The 24,869-nt window shown below is 42.3% G+C and overlaps 1 protein-coding gene across 1 annotated transcript in view; it reads left to right on the plus strand.

The window, feature by feature from the left end:
* Positions 1 to 24,869, plus strand: part of COL22A1 (collagen type XXII alpha 1 chain) — a 218,091-nt gene that overhangs the window by 98,728 nt on the left and 94,494 nt on the right. The window contains exons 13-16 of the mRNA XM_056485694.1: positions 14,466 to 14,519; positions 15,797 to 15,850; positions 20,288 to 20,341; positions 22,418 to 22,462. Coding sequence (XP_056341669.1) covers positions 14,466 to 14,519; positions 15,797 to 15,850; positions 20,288 to 20,341; positions 22,418 to 22,462 — 207 coding nt within the window. The remainder of the gene's footprint in view (positions 1 to 14,465; positions 14,520 to 15,796; positions 15,851 to 20,287; positions 20,342 to 22,417; positions 22,463 to 24,869) is intronic.

Consider the following 24,869-nt stretch of genomic DNA (forward strand, 5'->3'; position numbering starts at 1 on the left):
CTTATGGGACCCAGGGTGTTTGTGCCCCATGGGCACCCAGTGGCTCAGTGTCAGTGCTGCTGCTGATGCAGAACGAAGATTTATCAGGTTTGTGTTGCTGGCTTGATTAAAAAGAGAGCCTTGGGATCCAGAATCATAAAATCATAGACTATCTCAAGTTGGAAGGAATCCATATGGATCATCTAATTCAACTCCCTGCTCCTTCCAGGACTACTCAGACTAAACTGTAACTAAGAGCACAATTCAGATGTTTCTTGAGCTCTGACAGGCTTGGTGCCATGACCATGCCCTGCACATTCTGTTCCAGTGCTCAAGAAGCATCAGAACCACAGGGAGCAGGGCTGCAAGTGCCTGCAATGACAGTTACCACTGAAGTAGAATAACCTGTGAAATTAAAACCTTCCCAGAGAGGAGAACACCTGGAAAGGGAGGATTCATGTGTCTCCTTTGCCTGCTGCACTGCAATGGCTGCATGAGCAGGAATTATTTTTTCTCCCTTTGGCTGTGACAGCTTTGCTTCCTTGATTTTTATGGGTATGATGAGCCAGTGCTGGAAAGCTGGATCAGAGATGCTGGACTTTACTAACAGCTGCAGTCTGTGTGGTTGTTGCCATGCATGTGCTGTGGGATTCTTTAAAAGGACAAAGCTCACATCCCAAATGTTGATGGAACAAAGTGGTCTCACCTTTGAAAAGAGTGAGATGACAAGATTAAAATCATCCCCTTATTACAGCCTTGCTCTCCAGCCATGCCAGTGCCAAACACCTGCCATACCACGCTGTTGCCAAGTACTGTTTGTTGGGCATTTGTGTGAGGTCTGAGCCATTTGTCAGAGAGAAAAATCCTGTGTTTTCCAGAAGGACATGAGAGGTACTGGCCTTGCTTCTCCAGGTCATCACCTTGGTTATATCACCAAGTTAACGCCAAAAGGATGCTTGTATTAGTATAGATAACATGTCCAGCACATCATTAGTGGTAAACCCCAAGATAATAGGAGCTGTGGCTAAAAACCTGATTTGTGTTGACATGTGTGACTTAAACTCAGGAAACTCACTTGGTTCAAGCAGTAGCCTGGTATGTTCTGCCAGGCCTAAATAGCTCAGAGTGATGGAGGATGCTTTTTATTGTACAGAAGCGTGTGTATGCAGCCAAGTTATTGTACATAGATATATAAAAAAAAATAAAAAAGAAAAATACCATAATGCATCTACAGGTGCCCTTGTAAACCACTCTCAAGTGGATTTCCTGGAGAGGTGGGATTCACCTGTTGCTGCTCTGTGTCAGATCTTAAATTTCCCCTGTTGACTGTCATCTTTCAGCCCTTGGAGTTCTTAATCCCTTTCACATTAGATGTAGTCTATCATATTTCTGCCATAAATCTGTGTCCCTTTACTGTGTGTTCATTCAGGTTTGCAAATACTTCTGTTTTTGAACTGATTATTATATGTGGGTAAATATCCAATTCTGTAACATCATTACCCTGAAAGGGAATGCTTTGGCTTTACTCTGGAGGCTATTCAAGTGGCTATCTGCTAAACCAGATGTCCTGATCCTGGAAGGGTTATAACTCACATCTTCAAATCCCTATTGATTCAAGAGGAGCAGGGGCAGGAGAGGAGTGAGGGCAGCAGGAGCATCTGGAGAGCATTTTTGAGGAAGATTCAAGCAAAATGGAGTTTCAGTAACTCGATGAAAGTCAGAGAATTCATATCTGACAAAGGAGTTTCTGTAGAGCATGAGGTCTCCATTCCTGGGCACAGCCCTTCTAATGCCTCCATGCAAAATTTAAGTGGGAGGCTTCAAAAACTTGTGCCTTTGCCTTGCAAAGTACTGAGCACTCTGCAATGATGCTGAGACACCCTTCCAGCTTCTCAAAGACCAAGAGCAGTAAGAAGGCTCTGCAGGCAGGAAGGTGCTTGGAAATGTGATGACTTTAGGGGGAATAAGACACAAATCTGTCAAAATTTGAGTGGTATGGAGAGATTAGTGGGAAATTATTTTTCACTCTTTGTTCTCTTGTAAAACTGAAGGAGAAGGAAGTATAAAATGAACAAAATGAAGTTGCTTTTCATCTAGCAGGTATTGAAACACCTCTTTGCAGACTGTTCTGGAGGTTAAAATTTTGTGTTTGAAACAGTGCATATGATTAGAGAGAGACATCTGTAAACCTCTAGTGACTACAAAGATATTCTCTGCTTCAGGATGTCAGTGGAGCTCTGCAAACTGTGACTGGTGACAGGAGAGAAGGTTTGAGGAGTCTCCCATGAGGAAAACTGAGGCAGATGGGCCAGGAGCTCACTGCACCTTTGTCTTGACTGCTGGTAGCTGTTCTTAGACATCTGTACAGATCTTGAATATTCCTAACACTTTTGTTGCCCAGAAAGGGACAGAAATTTCCATAGTTTGTTCAGGCTTTAGGCCAACACTATTCACACCTGTTTAAGAAGAGTAGGAAAAAGGTGTCAGGAAGCAAATGGATCAAGTGATCACTACCATGATTTTTTCACAGGAAACCAATTAGTCAGAGGAGAAAACCTCTAACTCCAACCCCCAGTCTTTTGCAGAGGTGGTGGATGAAGGTTTCATTATGTTTTGCACTGGGACTTCCCTCACCAATGAGTTTCCAAGAGTATCCAAGCTTTCCTTTTGAGCTTTATCTGTTTCCCTTCATGCTAATAATCACACAGGCAGCAATGACTATGAGAAACAACTTTAGTAGATTAAGTCTGTATTCTCCTAGAAATTTTTTTTCATGGTAATGACTCTGATAAAAATGCAGAAGAATTATTACAGTATTTCTAAGGAGAAAAAAAGTCTCTGAAGTGGCTTGGCTTATTAGAGATGCAGTGACTGCAAGGCCAAGCATAGAAAAGAAAAGCAAGCAGATAGTTCAGGCTCTGGGCTAGACTGTAGGACATCCAGACTTGGAACTTGGCTCTAAAGACCTTGAGCAGAGCAGCAAGTCTTTGTTCCCCTAAAATTAGGCTGAAGAGCTTCATTCCCTCTAGGTCTGTACATCTTGCCCATGAGATCCTTCAAACAAAGGCTTTGCTTTCCCTTCTCTTCCAAATTGGAGTTATTGCCATTTTTGGGGCTTCTGGAAAAGCTGTGGACATCTGCTCTGTCAGATCCAGTGTCTCCACACAGAGCCCTGTGCTCTGTCTGCCCCGAGGCAGCTGAAAATACGAAAGGCCTGACCTGGAAGCCCTGATGCTTTTTTACCCCTGTGCTCTGCTGTCAGCAGGATTTACCAAATTAGCACGAGCACTGTGCCTTTAGGTCAGGGCTGGCCAGCATCCAGCAACTTGGGACACAAGAAAATGAGTGCAGATCTGCCTGTGAAAAGTGCTGCAGGCATAGCTGGAGTCTGGTGCTGCAGGCTGGCTCGATGGAGACAGAGAGCTTTCATCTGTGTGTTTTTAAGGGATGCATTTTGGGACCAGGAGGGTGGTTTGTGTGATTTGCTGGCAGGTAAAGGCTCAGGCTGGAAAGGATCTTTTAGACCCAAGGGCCAGAGGTGAAAGCTTGAAAACAGCTTCAGTACAAAGGAGAGGGAGCAACCAGCTTGAACTTCTAATAGCAGAATGTGTTCTCTGAGTTCTTAAATTATGTGGGGGCAAAGTTTATGTGAACCAAGAAATAGTCCTTATTCCTGCAACTTCCAAATACAGCTAATTATCATTTCAAGAGATATGTGTTTCCTTTTCATTGCTGGCATGGTGAGCCCATGCAGGGAAGATGCTCCAGTGAGGTTACAGAACTTGCTTGGGCTGCTGTGGTGTTCAGGTAGTGTCACCAAGTCCCCAGACTCACAAATGCCACCCATTTTACCCAGGGCTGGTGAGCTGAAGGGTTTCCCCAGAGAGGCTAAGGCAGAAGCAGGCTGCAGGAGCCTTGGTGCACCAGCATCCCTGCTGGCTCCTTCAGTGAGCACATCTTGACAGTAACAAAATGGGGAGACATCTCCAAGTTTAGAGATAATATTGAGTTGAAATCTGAAGCCAAAACAAAACCCCAATGCCCTGTCACTGGTGTTCCTTGGAGACAGTGTCTATGGAAACATTGCCTCTTCAGGGTTGTGTTCCCATGTTCTTAGTGCTCAGGTCTTCTTATTTTATTGCAGTCTTCTTATTTTATTGAGTAAAGCTGACCTGGTAATGCAAACTGAAAGCACAGTCTGCAGGGATTATATATATATATGTTTTGGGCTTGGTTTTGGTTTGGTTTTTTTTTGGTACTGGAACTGTTCTTTGGCTCAAGAACTATTCTTAGCTACTGGGTGCTGGTTAAGAGCACTTAACCTCTCAGTCCAGCACTTAAACATCTGTATACTAATACCTCATCTACTTCATAAAGCTGTCATACAGTTCACTGGAGTTGTTCATATCTGGGATTTCTCCTCAGAATCCTCCCATTAAAAGGTAAATTCTAATAATGTTCCTATCTGCCTTACTCAGTATGTTCCGAATCCTCTTGTGCATGTGGCCCATTTTGGTCTGCATGCTGACTATTTTTGTGTCCTCTTAACTGTAGTTAAAGCACATTCTACAGAGCTAAATAACCATGGTTTGATGGAGTTCTTTTTCTTAACCATAATTAGAGGGTTTTAGATAAGTTTTGTGGGTTTCTGTGACCCAGAATAACAGCTGCAGATTGCAATAAACAACTCGAAGTCAGCTCACATGCTTATTGTGATTGTGACAGCTTAATTCTTAGCAGTGTAAGAGTGCTAGTAACTTAGTTTCTCCCCTTTTTTTTCCCCTTACATAAACTTAGAAAATTTATTTCTTTTCAGCTTTGCCCCCTGGCTGGCAGGTACATTGCTGGTATGCAAGGACATCTACTGGCAGCCAGAAGTTTGCAAAATCTCCAGCACTTGTTTCTTTAGAGGATTTCTCTGCCAAGATCCACTGGCAGTGAGGAAAGGAAGCATGTAAGAGAGATTTGCCAGCTCCATGTTTCTTCTGAAAATAAATTGGGAGGAGAGGGTGGGAAAAAACAGATTGTCTTGATTCTGTAAATGATAAATCTTGTTGGAATGCAGGATGCTCCTGAGAGTGATATTGTAGTGGGTAGGTATGGATTATCTGCCTGTTAGGTGGGAAATAAAACAGCTTTCCCAGCAGTCTGGAGCATACCCTCTGAAGTGCAGCTCATAGCCTAAGGAATCACAGAGAGCCTTACACAAAGTAAATTGCTATCACTGGTCCATCAAAGGTTTCCTAAGCACTCCCTGCCCTACTCCCTGCTGCTTAATCTCTCTAGTTAAGCAGATGGGTTTTCCCCTTTCCACTGATGAGAGCTGCTGCTGGGCTGTGCTTGGGAAACCTTTGATGGCTGAGAAGGTGCAGGTGCCTTGTTCATGGGTTCCCTGAGGGGCAGGTAAGGGCAGCTGGATTTTATTCTGTTCTTAACTTGCCCCTGTGCAACCAACTCTGGACACCTTTAATTTCCTGTTCTGTGTCTCTCACCCTTTTTCTTAAGTGCTACCTTGGGATTTTGTGTCTCCCAGAGCCCACAAGGCCTCCTGTCACTGGCACTGACAGGAAGATGGAGTTTTGGGTCTCAGACCCTGCTGAGTAATAAATGAACACATAGTATTAAGTGCCAAATAAGGAAAATGTACGGTTTTTTAATGACAAAATTTGCTGTCCTGCTGAAGCAGTGTGTGGACCCTTAGTGGTTGGTATTTCAAGGATATCTGATACATTTGATATTGGGAGTAGGTGTGGGTCTCTGGAGACTTGGTTTTTTCTGTCCTTGTCACTGGTTCCAAGTAAGATCTTGCTCAGAGCTTTTCCCCTTCCCATACCTCATTGTCCAAATAAAACGGGAAGAAGGATCATGAACTTTGTCATAACCTCTGAGGTGAAAAAGACCTAGGGAGCAGCACTACTTCATAAAGAAATAGCATAATATCACAGAATAGTTTGGTTTGGAAGGGGCTTTAAAAATCATCTAGTTCTGTGTCTGGCTGGATCAAAGAGATTTATAGCTTTGGCAAGGACTTGACTGAGCAGCCTCAGGTGTGTTTGGCAGTGAAGAAAAGTGCATCACTGCAGCTTATAAGTAGGTGGTGATAGGACTTTAGGCAGATGTTCTCTTCAGTTTGGATGTGACATTTACAGAGAGGTGTGGAGAGATATTGCTCTTTCAAAGAGCAATGAGAAGAATGATCAGTGATGTGGCAAATTTACCCAGCAGGGAGAGATTTAAAGGAAGGGACTCTTCAAAGGAGAGAAGAATCATGGACTAGATGATGCAGTTAATCCCAAAGAAAAGCACTGTACATATTTCAGTGAGGCACCAGAAGATAGACTAAGGGGTGAATGTGGAATATCAGTAGCAGAAAATGGTTAAAAGCAGATCAACACCAGAGTTTGGAGTGCTGTGACACATTACTCCTCTGCCCTAACGAGCTCCTCTTGGAGCTACTGAACTGTGGTATGTGGAGATCTGAAGCATCAGAAATATCCCAGAAGCAGAGCAAATGGAATTTATAGATTATTCTTGCAAGAAAAAGTATCAACCATTATGTGTCAAATCATCCACAAGACCAGAACCATTTTCTGTGTACTTTTTTTTAGATGTAAGGACTTAATTCATCAGTGTCATGATACATGACTGGAATATTTTTTCTGTTTCAATGCAGACTTCCCTCTGTTCCTGAGTAATGTCAGGTGCTGGCAAAGAGCATCAACTTGTGCTTCAGGGCAAAGAAGTTTCTGGAGCAGAGTTATATTTTTTATATTTTAAGGTTTCTAAGAAATGAACTTTTGGGGTCTATTAGTCTTACTTCTGCAAACCTAACTCATCGTAGTCCAGTGTATTTGTCAGGTTATTCCTCTGTGGTATTATAGTACTGATTATTTCCAATTACATTTTTCCTCCTATTCATTATGTTAAATCATAAATAGCTCTGCAAACTCCTGACTGTTGCTTAATGTGAACGTTTCAGCAATTGATTGAGCAACTCCAGCTGTTGCACAGGAATATTTCAAACAGAAGAGTTGTACTCCCCTGTGCTCTCTGCTGCAGAGGTGCTTTCTTTAGGCACATTCTCCACGTGGCTCAGCCTGGGCTGGAGATGGAGCAGTAGTTCAGGAGCTGTCAGGGGTGTCTGACCACCCCAGCAGGGAGTGAAGGAGTGTCTTGGTGAGGAAGCAGATAATATGAAGCTGATGGACAGAATTCTGGGCACCAGTGACAACTTTGAAATCTTCAGGATGTTTCTGTGTTTTTCTGAACTCTACACTGACCTGGATTACTGTGGAGCTGTGCCAGGTGAGTGAGCTCTGATGCATCTTTTCTCATGCTTATAAGGTGACCATGTGTCAAATTAGCTACAACCCAGCTGTTGCTTTACCTGTTACGAAAATTTGGAGTATCAGGTTTCTTGAGAGCAAGATATCTGTTGGAATCTGAAAAATGGGGAATCTGCTCTCCCCAGAAGATCCATGATCATAAAATGGAGGGTCAGAAGGACCCTTCTGGTCTCATGGGAGGGTCCATGACATTCATGATAAGATACAAGGGTTTAGAGAGCTTTTGAAAATTAGTATCTCCTGGGAAAGTACCTTTTGGGGACAATTGAATTCTACATGATGTATTAAATAAAATCTTTCATATGTTGGAAATACAGAATCCACCAATAGTTATCATTTAAACAGTTGTTTGCACTGGGCTGGATTTCCTGATAGTCCTGCAGAACCTATGACTTCTACTGACCCCAGTGTATCATGTCCACATGAGCATTCTGTTTATTAAATCAGAATATAATAGAGACCCAGAAGAGAAGATTTTCTTCATTTCTTTTTTCTTTACTGCAGCAAACTCCAAGTCGAGACGAATGTCTTATTTTATGTGGAAGCAGAAGACTAGACCAGCTTTGGTGTCAAATATTAATAAGATATTAATAGGGCTTTAGCATCCTTGAGCTAATAGAATCCTGCATCTGGACACTGGAGAACAGCAGTTATTTGTGCTGCCTGTCTGGTCAGCAGCTTTTGAAAATGGAGCTGGGTGACACATATCCACTGCAACTCTGCCTCTCAGTTGATCTGCAGATCATCCCTGGCTTTTAATGAAACCCTGGTCTTTGCCCTGCCTCTCTAAGAAAAAACCCCAAAAACCTCAAAATTTACAATAAAATATTTAGTATGTCTTTGCTTGGTTCCCTTGAATGGAGAAACCCTGAAGAGAAAGATACTGCTTTCTTCCAGACCACGAGGTCTCTTGGAAGTGTTCTAAGACATTTGAACCTGAAGACCCAACTCAACATCCCTTCTGTCCTCCCACTTCATGTGACTGGTAACAATTGACAACACTGATAACAATTCAGTGTGTAACCATGGATCAGCAATAGGACAGCTACCCATCATCTTCTCATTTATTCTTCATGAACATCTAGCTGCCAAGTTAGATGCAGGCCAGAGAGCCAGGAGAAATAATAAATGTATGGTTAAGGCACTGAACTGGGTCACAGGAAATCTAAGTGAGTTTCTGTCTTTGCCCCAGACTCTGGGATCTTTGTCCTCTGCTCTGCTGTACCTCTGACTGATCACCCTCATGAGGTGACAGCAATATTGCAGTTGCTGTAACTCCCTTCTCATTTCACAGGGATGCTGTGAAGTTAATTAACAAAGGAGAGAGGGGGTGTTAATGGTGAACTGCCACCACTCCACAGTTCAATTTTACTTTCTGTTTCCATTTAATCTTGCCCAATTGTTCTGTTTCTCTTCAAATCTTGCTATTTTTTAGCTCTAGACCCCCCAGTTTGTGCAGCTGCCAACATGCTGAGTGTGTGATTCATGGGTTTTGCTTGGCAGACTTTCTGCAGGTCTCCCAATGACACCTCCATTGATATTTTGTGACAGGGTTAGAAATTTTAATTTCATACCAGGATTATAAAAGTGGCACTTTTGTGTGAGATGTAGACCAGTTCATAAGATAATAAAATAAATAAAATGTATGGAATTGACCTTAGAATGATCTGTTGTCTGTTCTGTATGCTGAAGGGAGACAAGTGATTTATTTGAGTTTGACAGGCAAATGAGAATCTTACCATGTGCTTTGGCCTGACTTCCCTCCCCTCCCCCCCTTTTTTTTGTTTTGTTTAGTTTGTTCTATTCTCATTAACATAGGCCACAACCCAGAGTTTCAAATAAAATATGTGATTATAGGCCGCAGCTGTTCTCAAGTTAGAAGAAATATTTGTAAACTTGGCAGCTGCTTGAGGAGCTGCAAATGGAGGAAAGAAAAACATTTAAATTTTAGTGTATTGCTTAAAAACATCACTGAGGAATATTTCCTTTATGTGCTTCTGATGTCTCTCTAGGATCAGGTAATATAGAATTGTTCTATCTCTACATCTCTCCTTATACCTGCAGATTCCTTCCTTTTCTGTTTTAGGTCTCTTCAGACAAAATTTGTTATGAGGTTGGATATGGCAAAATCTGTGCACTAGTTTTTCCCACTCTGATGAAATATATCATCTAGAAAATAAGGTTATTTTTTCTGTAATTTCATCATTATTTCCACTCAGACATAGCAGGATCTACATGGGATGTTGTACTGGTTTTGGATGGGGTTAATGGGATGGGGAGTTAATTTTCTGCCCACTGGCTGGTATGGGGCTGTGTTTTGGATTTGTGTTGATACATACACAATACAAATACAAATGCAAATACAAATACAATACAGAGATGTTTTTGTTATTGCTGAGCAGGGCATACACAGAGCCAAGGCCTTTTCTGCTTTTTCCATGGCCACACTGGGGAGGAACCCCAAACTGACTAAAGGGATATTCCAGACCATGTGACATCATGCTCAGTATATAAAGAGAGGGAGGAAGGAGGAAGGGGGGCACATTTGCAGTGATGGTGTTTTTCTTCCCAAGTAACCATTATCTGTGATGGGGCCCTGCTCTCCTGGAGATGGCAGAACCCTGCCTGCCCATGGGAAGCAGGGAGCTAATTCCTTGGTCTGATGTGCTTGGCTTTTGTTTTCCCTATTAAACTGTCTTTATCTCCACCCATGTGTTTTCAAGCTTTTACCCTTCTGATTCTCTCCCAGTCCCACTGGTGGGGGAATGAGAGCAGCTGAGTGGGGCTTTGGTGCTGCCTGGGGTTACACCATGGCAAACATGGATAAAATTTGATCACAGACCATGAACATATTGTATTCCATAAACTGTGGGGAGTGGGGCTCACTGTAACCCAAATGAGGTGCATTTTTACATGACCTACAACACTTAGGGTGCATGTGCATATGGTGAGTATGGAGCTGGCATGGTCTGGTAAATCCAGAGGATGCTGGTGTCCCAGGAGGACATCCTTCCTCAAATATAGAAATGGAATAATTTTGCTGCTGTACACAAACTAACAAAGGAACCTCCGGGTGTGTCTGTCCTTACCCAGATCTCCTGTATTTTTTTTCTTGTTGGCTGAAGCCAAGAAGAGTATTTTTATTCTTCATCACCCCAGTCTGTAGCAACTGAGAGTTGCCTGTGCTTTGAAGTTCCTCATGATGTGACATTTCATTCTGGACAACCCATGTGTCCATGTGAGCCCTGCTCTGAGAGCCCTTGGAAGAAGAGAAGTGGTGGTTACCCTTTGCTCTGTATCCATTGTGTGGCTCTGAAGGTTTCCATTTAAAAGCAAATACAAAGAAAGTCAAATTTCTGTCCTTTTTATTGAATTAAGCTTTTTGTTAAGATTTTGTTTTCAGTATGGCTCGGAAAACCTTCCTAATTTTCTTGCAGAATTGTTATCAATTCTTTGAGGAATGAAGGATGGAGTTTTCAGAGTGACTTTTCTAGTGCTCAGAAATCCTCAGCTTATAGTATTTAATTTTTTAAGAACTTCCTAAGACAAGCTTATATGTTACTGCAAATGCCGTATTTGTTACTGCAAAATACCTCACAGGTACCACTACCTGCACATTCAAGTCTTTCTCCACAAAGCTATTGATGAAAAATGCAAAAGGTCACCCCATCTAAAATGTAAAACTACTCCAGAAAATACAGGCTAAACCTAAGGGAATCTGCATTAGAAGCTAGAGTCGGTTCCTCTCTTTATCAGTAGCTTCTTCTTGTTTTGCTGGTGTTTCTCATTTCCCAAGTCCTTGTTACCTTGCTGTTCTGGTCCTGATGCTTCTCCAGAAAAGGACAGCCTTTGAATTTCATGAAATAGATGGGTGACAATAGGATTGCATGGCATAAACAGCTATGTGTGGTTTACATGTCTCCACCTGATTCCCATTGTGTTGAAGCTGGGAGTGCAGCCAATCTCTGGGAATACAGGATTATTTTTAATTCCTCACAGTGGCAAAAATGGGTTTGGCCTTTGTGCAAAGAATGTGATGGAATTTTCTTCCCCAGGGCTGGATGCCAGCTGCCAGAGCCTGCTGTTCTCCCACTGTGTTCCATCCCAGAGCATTTTCAGACAGTGTCTGCCTGGCAGTTATTCCACTGCCCTGTGCTCTCTGCCTCTGCTATTTCTTTTTCATATTTACACAATGCTTGCAATTTTAAATGGTCAAGCAAATGGAACAGACTGCCCAGGGAAGTTAAGGAATCACCATCCCTGGAAGTGTTGAAAACACATGCAGGTGTGGCAGGTGGTTTAGTGGTGGACTTGGCTGTGCTGGGTAAATGGTTGGACTTGACTTGGGAGGTCTTTTATGCCCTTAATGATTCTAGTGGAAGTCAGCAGAAGGAGCAGAAGTAGGAGCTGTTCCCACTCTGTAACCTTTCAGTGGCGAGTCCCCATGGGATGTTAAACCTGTCTCTAGAGTCTAGGTTCTGTGCAATTTTCTCCTTGGAGAAAAACTTGAAAAGCTGGTGGATACTCTCCTGTCCTGCATGAATATTTCTATGAGCACTGTGTCTCAAACTTATTGACTGCTTCTAGGATTAATTTGTTTAGCTTTGCCAAACAGTTGTTATTTCATGGCAGAAAAAAAACCAAACAAACAAACCAGGCAAGAAAATAAGCTAATTAACTGGACCTTGCGCAAACTCCTTTTCCTTTGTGTAGGAAAGACATAAATTGTTCTCCTACCTGTGTGACACACTTTGCCATGGAACAGCAGTTCCTTCAAGTTATATTGACCTCTTAGAGCAAATTATTTCCTCAAAAATCACGTTTGCTGTTTGATGAGTTTTCTATCTCATTAGAGAGCCATTTGAACCTAGCAGAGATAGTTTTTACCACCAGCTGCATTGCAAATTCTGGAGTGCTTTGTGAAGGTTCTGTTAGCAAGGAATATGATTGCAAAGGTAAAGACTTTAATTTGTATGTACAGGACAAATATTTTCAGATACTATCCTCTGTTTACCTTTAAGTGACAAATACACCTATAAATAAATAAATAAACACTGTCTATTGTCAAAATAGGGAACCTTGCCCTAGGAATACATCCATTTAAGTCTGCTAGTCTAGACTTACAGAAAAAAAGTCACAAATAAGACTGCATGTGGTAAAATTTGGCCTGAATTTATCTACATGTTTAGATAGTTCTTATGTGTATGCAGACAACTTAGAAATATATACATCAACGTCTTAGCAATTTAATGCTCTGGCAAAAGGATTTTTCTGTGCTAGTGAATTTTTACAAAAGCAGATGTCCTAATGAGAGTAGCTAGAGGGAAAAAAATCCTACATTTGAATTTTTCCAAAATTTTCCATGTCAATTTCTATGCCATTTATTTAAACTAAACTAAAAAAAAAAAAAAAAAAATATATATATATATACAGCTGGACTCAGTTCTCAAGAGATGACAACTGCACTGTAAAGTACACAGATTTACCACAGAATGATAATTTGGCATTTGATATGAGACATTTTTTTCCATTGGTGTTGTAGGGTGAAGAAGGCTTTCCTGGCTTTCCTGGACTGAAAGGGGACAAAGGAGAAAAAGTAAGTCCAAGTCTTTATTAATTATACTCTGAAAAGTTTAAGAGTTTATAAAGCTGTTGTGGAAGTCAATGAAAACTGACCCTCCTCTAAGTCTTTTGTTTTACCTCTGTATTATATTTTGTTTCACCTCTGTATTGTATTTTGTTTCATTTTGTGTAAGCAAGGTTCTCAGAAAAGAAGATTGTGATGTTGTACTGTTTTTTCATCAAAGTACAGCCTAAATGTTTTAAACCTACTGATGATGCTCAGCCACATTTGATAAATCTGCGGAGAGCTCAAAGGCATGAGCTTTGACTAAACTTTGTAAAATCCCAAAATACATAAATGTAATAGCTAATACACACAGAAACACTAGAGTCTCTTTAACATGAGACACAGAAGGCCAAAGATTACTATGCCTTTACTTGCACTGAACATAAGTAACTTTTGGACTGTGGTGGTCATTAACTGCTTACTGTGTCATCATCTGAAAAAAAAAACCAAAATTAAATCCAGTACTGAGCTAATTCTGTTGACTGGTATTTACTTTGGACACATTTGTTGGAAATCCCTTAATCAAATCCTCATTTGCAGGAGGAATTTTAGGAATTTAAACTTTTTGCACCTCTTATAAAATAGCAGATGTTCCAGATCACAAGGCAAGATGCCCCTCCAAGGAACACCCAACAAAGCAGCCCTGTACAGTCACAGCCTACAGTGGCAGCTTGCAGTGCCCGTGTCTGCTTCTCACTTGAGCCTTTTTTAATAACACACCTAAGACAAAACTGCTGCAGTGCCTAGAAGTAAAAGCACTAAGGCAGCTCCTCACTGTGTGTTGACTTGCCTGTTGTTTGTTCCACTCTCCATTTATTTAAATTGCCAGCTGCAGGCAGCAAACTTGCTTTATCTCCACATTTGCTGCTGTTCCTGTTAGTTGGGGAGCTACCAATCTCAGCATATTTAGTTCCATTCATCCTGGTGCATAGGAAGATTTTAAACGGTAAAATTTTGAATTTAAGTGGCATTTGACTTTCTGTTTCTTTGTTTTCTACACCTTTGCATGTTCACTTCCCAGTGGCCAGGGTCATTCCTGAGGACTGCTTGAGTATGTCAAGGCCTCTTTTCTGTTTGCTTTTAGGCTTACTACTTATGTATATTATAGCTTTGCCTAGAGGCTTCTGAGCTTTGGGATGAATGCTGTATAATCAAGGAGGGGAAAAAAATAAAAATGTGATTTTTGAGACAATGGAATGGTGCAGAGAGAAGCTAAGAGAAGATGATAGTATAATATGAGCATGACTCGATTGTTATGTGTCTAATTAGCTCCAGAGCTTTTATATTAATTTATTCTTAGATGAGTTAAGTGAACAAGAGTGCCTAGTTTCTCATTAGCAGCTCATCAATCGTCCCTAGTGTGTTAATGTCAGCAGCAGCTCCTCCAGAAACTGTAAATAATAAATGTTTGTGTTGAAATGTTTCTCCTAATTTCTTATTCTTCTAGATGTGTCACTGCACTTGCAGTAGGTGTTAGTGCTGTGCTGATGATAACTCTGTTGTTGTTACAGGGTTCCCTGGGCTCACCTGGCCCCCCGGGGAGGGATGGAGCCAAAGGAGAAGCTGTAAGCCTTTTTGTCCCTCCCATGTAATCCTTCTTTTCAGGAGGCAGGCAGTGGGAATCAATCTGCCTGGAGTGGAGCATGTCTGGGGGATTTGTGTGGCCATTTCACGAGCAGCAGAAACAAATGGCAGGAGGTTCACAGCCCTGAAACTCTCCCTCACACCTCTGCAGCCAAGGCAGGTGTCCCATGGATTAACCACTGCTGGAGGCCCCAGGGCAGCTCTGGTTTCATTCATTAAGGAGAGAGGCAGCAGCTGTGGTTTGGGACCTGCTAGTAAACAGCTGCAGAGCCTGGCCACTTGTTTTATGGCTGGCAAGGAGTCCTTGGCTAGTAGAGATGGCAAAGGTGCAAGGGACCATCTTATGTTTCCACAACAGACATGGGCTGGACAAATTGGAGCCTTGGTCACAAAAGAAAAGACCTCAACTCCTCTTGTGCACTGATAAAAACTAAGAGAAGAGGAGGAGGGCACGGTGAGTTCAAGAAGGATGTAGAGTACCAAATACTGCCTGTAAGAGGACTACAGTTGAAACACAAAACCACAAATATGTTTTCCAGTGTCTCACAGACACTGTGTTTTAGATCCTTGCATCCTTTCCACTGCTTGATTACCAGCACTTAGAAATATCTTCAACCTGGTGTTGAACCTTCACCATGTCATTCACTGTCCCTTTGTGGAAGTCAGTTGGTGGCAACTGAAGGAGCTTGGGAAAGGATTCTCTGTAGGGCAGGTGTACACAACAGGAGTGACACACACTGCAAAAAAAGCACTCTTCCTTACATCCTATTTCTTCTGTGTTCCACGACTGACTGTCTTTGGAAAAACTGACAGTTTTTCAATATTTCTTCCAGAAATGCTGCAACTTCATCACATCACACATGGCACGGGGCTGGACAGTGTCACACTTGCACTCACAGAATTCCTTGTAAGATGTGTTTATACAGTGCAAGGTGACAATTCAGACCAAATGCATTATGCTAACTCCAAGGAATCCATCTTTGCACACTGTAATCAGTGCAAGCTGTTCACAACTTAGGGAACTCATTTTTTACTACTTGGTTGTGTTTTGAGAGTAGATGAAAAGCTGCTTCAGTTTTCATTTTCTCTCTTTCTGCTTTCATTTTTTGTGAGTAAAACACATTGTAAACTTCAGATCTCTGTGTAGTGGCACTCAGGGCTGTCACTATTTCTAACTGCATGTACTGACTATTTGAGCTATCCCAGCCATTATATATAAAAGCTTTGTGTTTACCAGAGACATTTCTGTTACTTGCAGGGCGAACCAGGACGGCCAGGAGCATTTGGACTGCCTGGGCCAGCAGGTCCAAAGGTAAGCTTTCCATTTCTTCTTTACATGGGCAGGCATGTTTTTTTCACTGACTTTTTACATTTACATGGCTTGAATTTCTCCTTGTTGAAGACATTTGATATTCCCACTGGTGAATGAAGGAACTCAAAATGCTCATTTTCATCAGGAGTCTGCTAAGGTATCAGCAATTCTACAAATTGTGTAAAAAGAAGAAATAACTTCTGTTCAATCAACAGTATAGCTGGAGGAGGTGAAGAAAACATGTTTTGGGGCACAAAAGCCATGTGTCATGTCTTCAGTAGTTTTCCCAACTCTCACTAAGATGCAGATGAGAATTATTATCCCTACTCTATGACTTGAAAAAAAGATCATGTAGGGATCCTGTCCTGAATGTTGCTGCCTGTTTTGGGAGCTTCAGTTTTCCACCAATGAACAGTGCCTGAGTGATACAGAACTTGAGCCAGTGCTTATATCACTGGGTTTGCTTCCAACAAGGTGCTCCTGAATGCAGATCTGGTAAGATTTAGCTGAGCACCAGAAATGTGAATTTTGAAGCAGCAATTCTTTAATCTTCTTTCAAAGTCTCAGCTCTCCTTGTCCTCCAGTTATTGAGAAGATAAATACTCCTCAGGTGGTTTCAGCCTTGTTGTTACAACACAAAAAGTAGATGGTGCACTGTGACAAGTGTGCTTTTAGGGGTATCACACACAGCAAGTGCAGCTCATCCTGTGAAAGATGCTGCAAGGACAACAGTTTGATGGACTGAATTGACTTCACTCAGTTCTGTTCCTATACAAGCCAAGACCTTTGAATATCTCATCCTTCTGGAAGATCTGTTTCTAGTCACCTAAATCTCACACTGAGTTCAGTGATGCCATTATCCTCAAGTAGGACTTAAGTACCTCAGCACCCTTCCAGGTGAAGCCTTGACTGTCACTTGGCTTTCTGAGAGGACTTGAGACAGGTTATATGCAGGTCCTCTGTGTTCCTCAGCTATACAGAGCCCTGTCTCCAAAATGCCTCTGTGTTTTTGCATAGAGGGAAATTCACCTTTTCCCAAAGTCCCATCAGGAGGGTATCAGAACTCACAGGGAGTTTGTAGATTAGCAGAAATGCTTGGCAGGCATCCCAGGGCTCTCTGTGGAAACCATATTGGCTTCAGCAGGGGATAAATGACACATGCAAAGCAGGGCTGGGCTGAGCTGAGTGAAGGTACACTCAATATTTTGCCTTTCAGTGGGATTTGGATCTTGGATGCAATGAGCTGAATTTATTGCTCACAAATGCTTTTTTAGCTGCATCTCTCCTGTCAAGCAAATAAAAACATATTTTCTCTCTGTCCTGAATGTCTCAGGTAATGGAATTTCAAACCAGCAGGCTATATGATGTTCTTTGTTGTATGAACTTCCTCACACTTGCTTTGCAAAGCTTTTACAAAGCAAGTTGAACTGAGGCACCTACATCTTCCTCAAGGTGGTCTAGATCCTGCTCCATATTTCCCACCAGGTTCTTCAGGAACATGCAGTCCAGCCAATTAATGGGGCAATGCTGAATAGAAGGAGTTCAGATCTATGGGTTGGGCAGGACAGATACTGGTGGGGCTGGACCTAAAGACATCTGACTGGACAGTGCCAGGAGCTCCCAGGGGAGACATGAACTTGGCCAACCCCAGCCTCTCACAGTGCCTAAATATAAAATTATTGTGTGTTTTCACAGTGACTTTCATTTAACCTCAGTGGATGCATTGGCTGTGTGCAGTGTCCTTGAGCTGGATTCTGGCCTGAGCTATTTTAAGAAACAACCCTGACTTGCTGACAGTGTTTTAAAATCTAAAATAAGAATCCACACTCCTTTACTCCTCAGTGTGAAGCCTGAGCACCTCATCAACATGGAACAAGGAGTATAAGGATGGGTGGAGTTAGCAATTAGAGAGGTCACAGCTCTAATTACTGGTGTAATGATTATTTAGGGTTTTTCTGCCAGATCACTTATTTTTGTCATCAGCATCAATACAGCAGCTCTGAATTCTACCCCAGGCTCCATGGAGAAACCTTGCAGTTTCTCTGGTTGGTTGGGTTGTGATCCTTCCGGTCTCAATCCATCTTCATTAGCATTGAGCCAGGCAAGCCCAGTGTGTTGTCAGCAATGATACCTGTGCCCCAGGAAATTCAGCCCCTTGTTTATCTCCTGGACTGAGGAGCCTTTGGCTTCAGTGGGAATTGCCAGCACTTCCTTTTAAGAAGTTGTCTTGTACTTTTTACAGACCTCATTAATTGTGTGGAGCTTCCAGTAGCACAGATAAGAGTCCTCCAGGCTTCTGATAGTAGAATTTCAGTCCAGAGAGTTACAGAAATGGCTGCTGAGCCCATTAGGATTCATGTATAGCTTACAGGAATTAAATGGCCTTGGTATGTCATCCCTGGTTTTACTGGTTTTGCTTCTCAGTGATGTCTCCAGGAGAGATTGTTCCTAGCTCAGTGTCTTCAGCATAAAACTGTAGGGGTTTGGAGTGGGTTTTTTCTTTTTCATCAGACTTGGAGGGTAAACTACTTTGTTCCCCAAGAAGGATGTGTGGTCTTGCTGGCTACATGCTGGACACAAAGAAGAGTTATCAAAGTCAGCCTTGTGCTAAAGTGTTGGAGCTTCTGGTTACAGATGTCATGGTAGTCTGAGATGGCAAGAAATGCTCACTGGTCAGTGGGGAAAACTCCCACATAAATATGTGGGACCTGGCAGGTTAATTTAAACGGAACAAGTGGGTCCAGAGGAAAAGGGCCATATCTCAGATTCTACATTGTATGATGTTATAGCAGAGAAATAAAGTTTGGATTTTTGAGATCAGACCCTTTAGCCTGCAATATCCTGCAGCAAATATTCAACCTTTTCCTTTGTTCCCCCTGCCCCCCCGCCCTGTATCTCTAATAAAAGGATAAAGAGGTTTTTTTGTGGTTGTCATTGCTGTGGCACAGACACAGCTATAGCATTCCCATCTGAACTGACAGTTATCTGCACTTAATAGAAAAAGCAGAGGGAGAGGGGGGAAAAAAATCAATCCTTTGAAATAAAAAGTATTAGGTAAGAGTTTCATTTTGACAAATTTCCTTCTTGCTTGCTCGAGCTGTCGAAGGTCTCACGCTTCTCTGGTTTACCAGACATGATCTCAGCACAGGCCTTGAGTGGGTTCAGCACATCTCATCCAGACAAAACCAGTTTCTCTGTAACTTCTGCTGAGTGTTAAAACCACGTTTTATGTAACAGAACTGAGTTGGATTTCTGTAATTTGGACAACTTGGAGTAGGACTGTGTTTCTCTTGGGGTTTTGCCTAGGCTTTGGTAGCAGTATTTTTCTGCAGGCTGAAGGAGAGATTTAGGTGCATGCCTGCTGCTCTCCCTCTGCTATTAGAGAGCTTGCAATGCTTCCTGACCTTGCACAGGTTCTCACATGTCTGATCCCAGAGCCACCTTTGCTCATGCTTGAACCCTGTTCTTTTAAACCTGCATGGGGGAGTGGGGGGAGGGAAGCCTCAATTCTAATACTAATTAATTGCAAACATGTCTTACATTTTTAATTTCATTATCTTTTTAACGTGAAACTTTTATTAATATAAAATGTAGTAATTATTTTTAAATTATTTCCCTCTCTGTTTTGAAGCCTTATGCATTACAGCTGCCCATTTAGGGTTAGATAGGAGTTAGATGAGAATGGTGGGAAAGGGGAAGTGATGTAAGTAAGAAAATAATCTGTCAAATAGGTGATATAAGATCCCAAACCAGTTCTCTAGGTCAACTTGCCAGGCCCAGCCTGTCTCCATGGGACAGCTCTGAGAGCTGAGCCTGTTCAGCTGGGGATCAAGATAATTTTCAGGCATTGTAAGACATATAAAGGTACACTGTGAGTACTCTCCATTACAGTGTACCTTCTCCAGGGTGAGTCAGTACACAACCAGCTGAAGGACTGATGAAATTTATCTGATCCCCCTTCCTTTCTTATCACTAAAAATAAACACTGGAAAATTTAGTTCTGTTTATTTGCATTTACTCTTCAAAACATACAATATTTTGAAGACTCTGGTCACTTTGCAGCAATATACCTTTGCTTTGTTCCATTAACACTGTTCAGGAGCTCTGACAGGTGCTGTGTGCAACAACTGACATTGCCAAAGCTTCTGAAATAACCTGTAGGGAAACCTGCATGGGACAGTTTGCCTTTGTAGGTTAAGTCTGAAAGCAGAAGGATAAAACTTGCTAATGTCTGAGGGGACAGAGGAAAATATTGGAGTGTCATTTTTGGTAAATGGTTGGAAAGTAAGACATTACTCCTGTATGAACACTGAGAGAGTCAAGAAGGCTCAATTTGAGCCTGGAAGAGCAACTTGCATTTCTGACTAACTGCTTTTATTCTTGGTCTTTTATGTGAAAGATCTTCTGGTGGTTTACTGTGTCTCAATTCCTTGCCAGGGATCCGAGGGAAAGCAGGGTCCTCCAGGCATTAAAGGCTACGTAGGTGCACCGGTAAGTCATGGCTCTTGTTCAATTTCTAACGCTCCAGAAACTTTCCTTACTTTTTCACTGTGTTCTGCCCAGATATATCTTTTATTATTAAGCAGTCTATAGTCTGTCTGACTACTTATCTGCACTATGTCCAAGTGGTGAAATTTTCTTGACATGACTGAGTTTTGTCTGTCTTCTTTAAGTGAGAACAGACCTGTAGCCAGTAGAGAGGTGTCAGCAGAAATTACTTGATTACTGAGATAACAGCTGGTGATTTTGTGATGCTCCCATTGTAATGCAATTGCTTTGGTCTGTGATGATGCACCGTTTATATGGTGCTCGAAAACTTCATCAGAACACCAAGAAAAAATACCACCTCTCATCAAATTTCCAGTCATATTTTCAAAGCTCTCAGGGAATAGCCTTTGGGCTAAGGAGACAAACCTGCACTGAATGAACAGACAGCAAGACCAAAATAAATTAGACTCTGTCCAGTTAGCACCTCTGTCTTGTGGTCCCAGCTTGTTAAGCAGCCTTTAAACTGGTGCTGGAAAGGCTGACTGGATTTTCTGAGGTTTGATGATCCAGATGGGGGTCACCTCCCACAGGCTGGGGGATGAAAGGATTGTGAGCTGCCCTGCCAGGAAATACTTGGGGTGCTGGTGGATGACAAGTTGGACATGAGCTGACAGTGTGTACTCACAGCCCAGAAGCACCATGGGCAGCAGGTGAGGGAAATGATTCTGCCCCTCTGCTCTGCTCTGGTGAGACCCCACCTGCAGTGCTGCATCCATCACTGGGGTCCCAGCACAGGAAAGATTCATGGGCCTCTGAGAGTGGGACCAGAACAGGGTCATGGAGTTGGTAGGAAGGCTGCAGCACCTCTCCTGTGAAATAAGGCTGAGAGTTGAGGTTGTTCAGTCTGGAGAAGGCTCTGTGGAAACCTTAATGTGGCCTTTCAATATTCATGCCAAACTTTTTAATAAGATCTGTTGTGATAGGATAATGGATACAGTTTTAAAGTAAAAGGGGTTAGATTTAGATTGGATATAATGGCAGCAAGTTTTTACTGTGAGCATGGTGAGACTCTGGAACAGGCTGTCTGGTGAGGTCGTGGATGCCCCATTCTTGGAAGCATTCAGGGGCAGCTTGCACTGGGCTCTAAGCAACCTGCTCTAGAATAAAATAGCCATGCCCATTTAGGTGATTATGTAAATCATCCTGAGAGCCAAATATACCCAGACTTGTACCTCTGATTAGCTTGGCGGTACAACTCCACTATAGTGTAAAGTAAACTGAAGTTTAAATTATTACAGCAAGAAGCAGTATACACTTTGTCAGTTATACAAAGGTCACTACTGTCTGAGAATATTTGTCTCTCTACAGCTATTAGCTGATTGCTCAGTTTCTACAATACAGATAAAATGCAAGATGCTTGCAGAGCCACGGGAAGGGGAAATCCCTTTGTGCCCATGGAATCAATTGTCTGTGCTAGTGCCACAAGAAACCAAGCTCCAGCAATGTTTCTGGTGTAGCAGGGAGGAGATGAATTATGCAGTCCTGAGGAACACTGGTGTTGCATTCACAGCACAAAAATGTGCTGGCCCCCAGGACAGAGTGATCTAACCTTTGCCAGTTCTCAAAGCTACCTGCTGTCTGTCTGGCTACCCCATCCAAACCCACCAGGAACAGGAATTCTTGCTTGTTTATGCGATAGGTTTTCTCATCAGTATTGTCCTTTACCAAAATTCTCATTGTTTACAAGAAACTTGAAAAATGCAGAGCATTGGTTGTTTTCCAGACCATCTGCAGCTGTGGTGTGTTCACTGTCCCTCACTCTGCTGTTGGCAGGAGGGTCATGGGCCTGCAGGCAATATAATATTACAGATGTTCTTGGGCTCACAAGTGCTCCCTGCTCTGAGTCTGCTTGGATTGTGCCTGTGGCCAACTTCGAGGACAGGCAACACAGAAAATGTCCTTGAGGTTCACTTGAATAGATTGTGCAGATGTGAACATTGATTTGGTGACTAATTAGAGGAGGTAATTATGTCTCTACTTGGATTTAGCTTTATAACCTTTATTTATTTTTATTTTTAGGGTCTACAAGGAGAAAGAGGAGAAAAGGGAACACGAGGAGACAAGGTATTCCTGCTGCATGCTAAGATAAACCAGGCTTTTCCTTTGTCCTTTAGGTGAGGTGGACTACCAGGCCAGCAGCTCTGGAGAGGGATGGAGTTTCCTCACTGCACTGCAATTCCAAGCACTTTCCACCTCCCATGGGTTTGCAGGAGGGCATTAGGGATCTATGCTGTCTACTAAGCACACATTTAGGAACTTCTTTTGTGTGTAGCAGGGATGGAGGAGAGAGAGGAATAGAGGTTGCCAGTGTGGAGATCTGATGGGGTGTCCACATTGTGTGCACAACCTGAGAGCTGAGAATGGTCACTGACTGCCAGTGACCATGTCTGCATCCAGCATCTTCCCAAATTATTCCAGTTTTTCACATCATCCAACTTATGTTTTCTTCTTCTCCCATCCCCATAAACTCACTAGAAGTAAATACCAGATAATTTTTACCATGTCAGAGGCTTCAACCAAATGGAGTTGCTTCCCAGTTCCACATTTTCTCCTGACTGTGAAGAGCTGTTTCACAGAGTACGGGTCGCTCTGGGATTTGAATAATGTTTGTGGCTCAAGGAAAAGACCAAATGCTTATTATACCTGGAATGGACATTTAAAAGCAGAGCTGAGCAGGAACAAAGCCTTAGGTATTTCAGTTTGCTCACTGTGTTCAGAGAGACCTCAGATGTGCACCCACTTCTGCTGTAGACCTGCTTGGCAGTGCTCAGGGCCCCCCAAAAATGTTGTGTCTTGCTAATTACTCAAGCCAGTCCTGACACAGGTTTATTTCAGGGAGGGTCTGTCAGCTTTGCCTGTGTTTGTGTAAAGGAGGGAGTCATCACCTTGCTGGCATAGCTCTGTTCCTATTTCTCAGTCTCCATCTTCTTCTGGAGAGGAAGGCCATTGATTTAACACCAAACTTTTGCCTACTGGGAAAAATTATCAGTAGACCCTTAGTGTGAGATATTGTTTCTCTCTACCAACTTCCTTTCTGCTGTTTATGATAAAGTGGTAATATTTTATATTTTATCATATTTTTATCATGTTTTATATGATAAAGTGGTAATATTTTGTATTACCTATCCTCGTTATTGCAGCTAGAGCAAATGGCTGGATTCTACTTCAGCTTTGTCATGCTTTTCCTTCAGCCCTTTGCAGAACTGGATAGGCGTCCTGTGTCTACCCAGGGCCTCTGCTGCTGCTTTTCCAGAGGCAAGATTGTCTAATCTGCTGGAATATTTGGCACCTGGAAGAAAATCCATTTTTCTGACATCACTGTGATTGATGGGAGAGGAAGCTGGAGCTGTGTGTGGGCAGGCTAACTGACTAAGTAGAGGAAGATTAAAGTGGGGAAGAAATGAATTAGGTTTGTTTCATTAGAAGGATCTACACAGAGGTGCCCCCCTCATCCTTTCTTTTCTTTTTTTTTTTTTTTTTCCTGAAGCAGCCAAATCTCTGCTACAGTAATTGTGCTTTGATTTTTTCCCAGGTTTTAATGATGGTCTCAGTGCACCCACTGCCAGTGCTTGAGCTTTTACCAGTCAGTACTACTGTGGAAACAGTGGGCGTAAATTCAGTGGCCAAGTATTTTCTTGTCTGCTCTTCAGTCTGTAACCTGAATACTGACACCTACACAAGCTGTGCTTCTTTGTGCTTGAAAAGGGAGCACTAGTTGATGCACTGAGTATTGTTTTACCAAGTCTTCCTCCTTGCTACCAGAAAAGCCCTAACTATCCCATCCATCTTGCTGCATTATTCACATATCCTGGGACCTCAGATGTAAATGTTGAGGTTTTATAGTAAGGTTCCCAAATCCAGTAGTACAGGTTACACCTGCACTTTAGGAAGAACACTGCACCATATGAGGGATATCCCATGCCCTTTGCATCCAATGAGCTCATTGCAGACCCCAGGACAGACTCTAGAGAAAATTTTGATGCACTGTCCTGCTAACAGGAGCCATATCTGTATGTGATACTTGAGATTCTAATTTAGGCATGTCCAGCAGTTCAGTGTGACAAAGTGCATTGTTTTTGCTCATAATCCTGTGTCCATCCTTACCTTGTCTGTTTTATTGAGAAGGGATTGTGTAGGAAGGTAGCAGGACTGGTCTGCTGCTGCATCACTCTGCAGTAGGTTTTTTTCTCCTCCAGCCTTTCCAGGGCCCTATAGACTCCTGGGTAATAATTTTTACAACAAATCATTAAATTTTCTAAATGGTAGAGGGTCAGAGAGCAGCACTGAAGTTTAAGTAGAATTGTCATTTCCCCTAGTTGCTTTTGAATCTTCACCATTTTGTTCCACTGGTTAAAAGAAGAAAAAACAGTAGAACACAGGAGGAAGAAATGGAAGCTTAAAGTGAAAATTTGAGAATGAAACTTTAATGTGTTTGTTCTCTCTGTTGGGAGAAAAGTACCTTTCACTGAGT

The sequence above is a fragment of the Oenanthe melanoleuca genome, chromosome 2, assembly GCF_029582105.1.
Source record: "Oenanthe melanoleuca isolate GR-GAL-2019-014 chromosome 2, OMel1.0, whole genome shotgun sequence".
NCBI lineage: Eukaryota > Metazoa > Chordata > Aves > Passeriformes > Muscicapidae > Oenanthe > Oenanthe melanoleuca.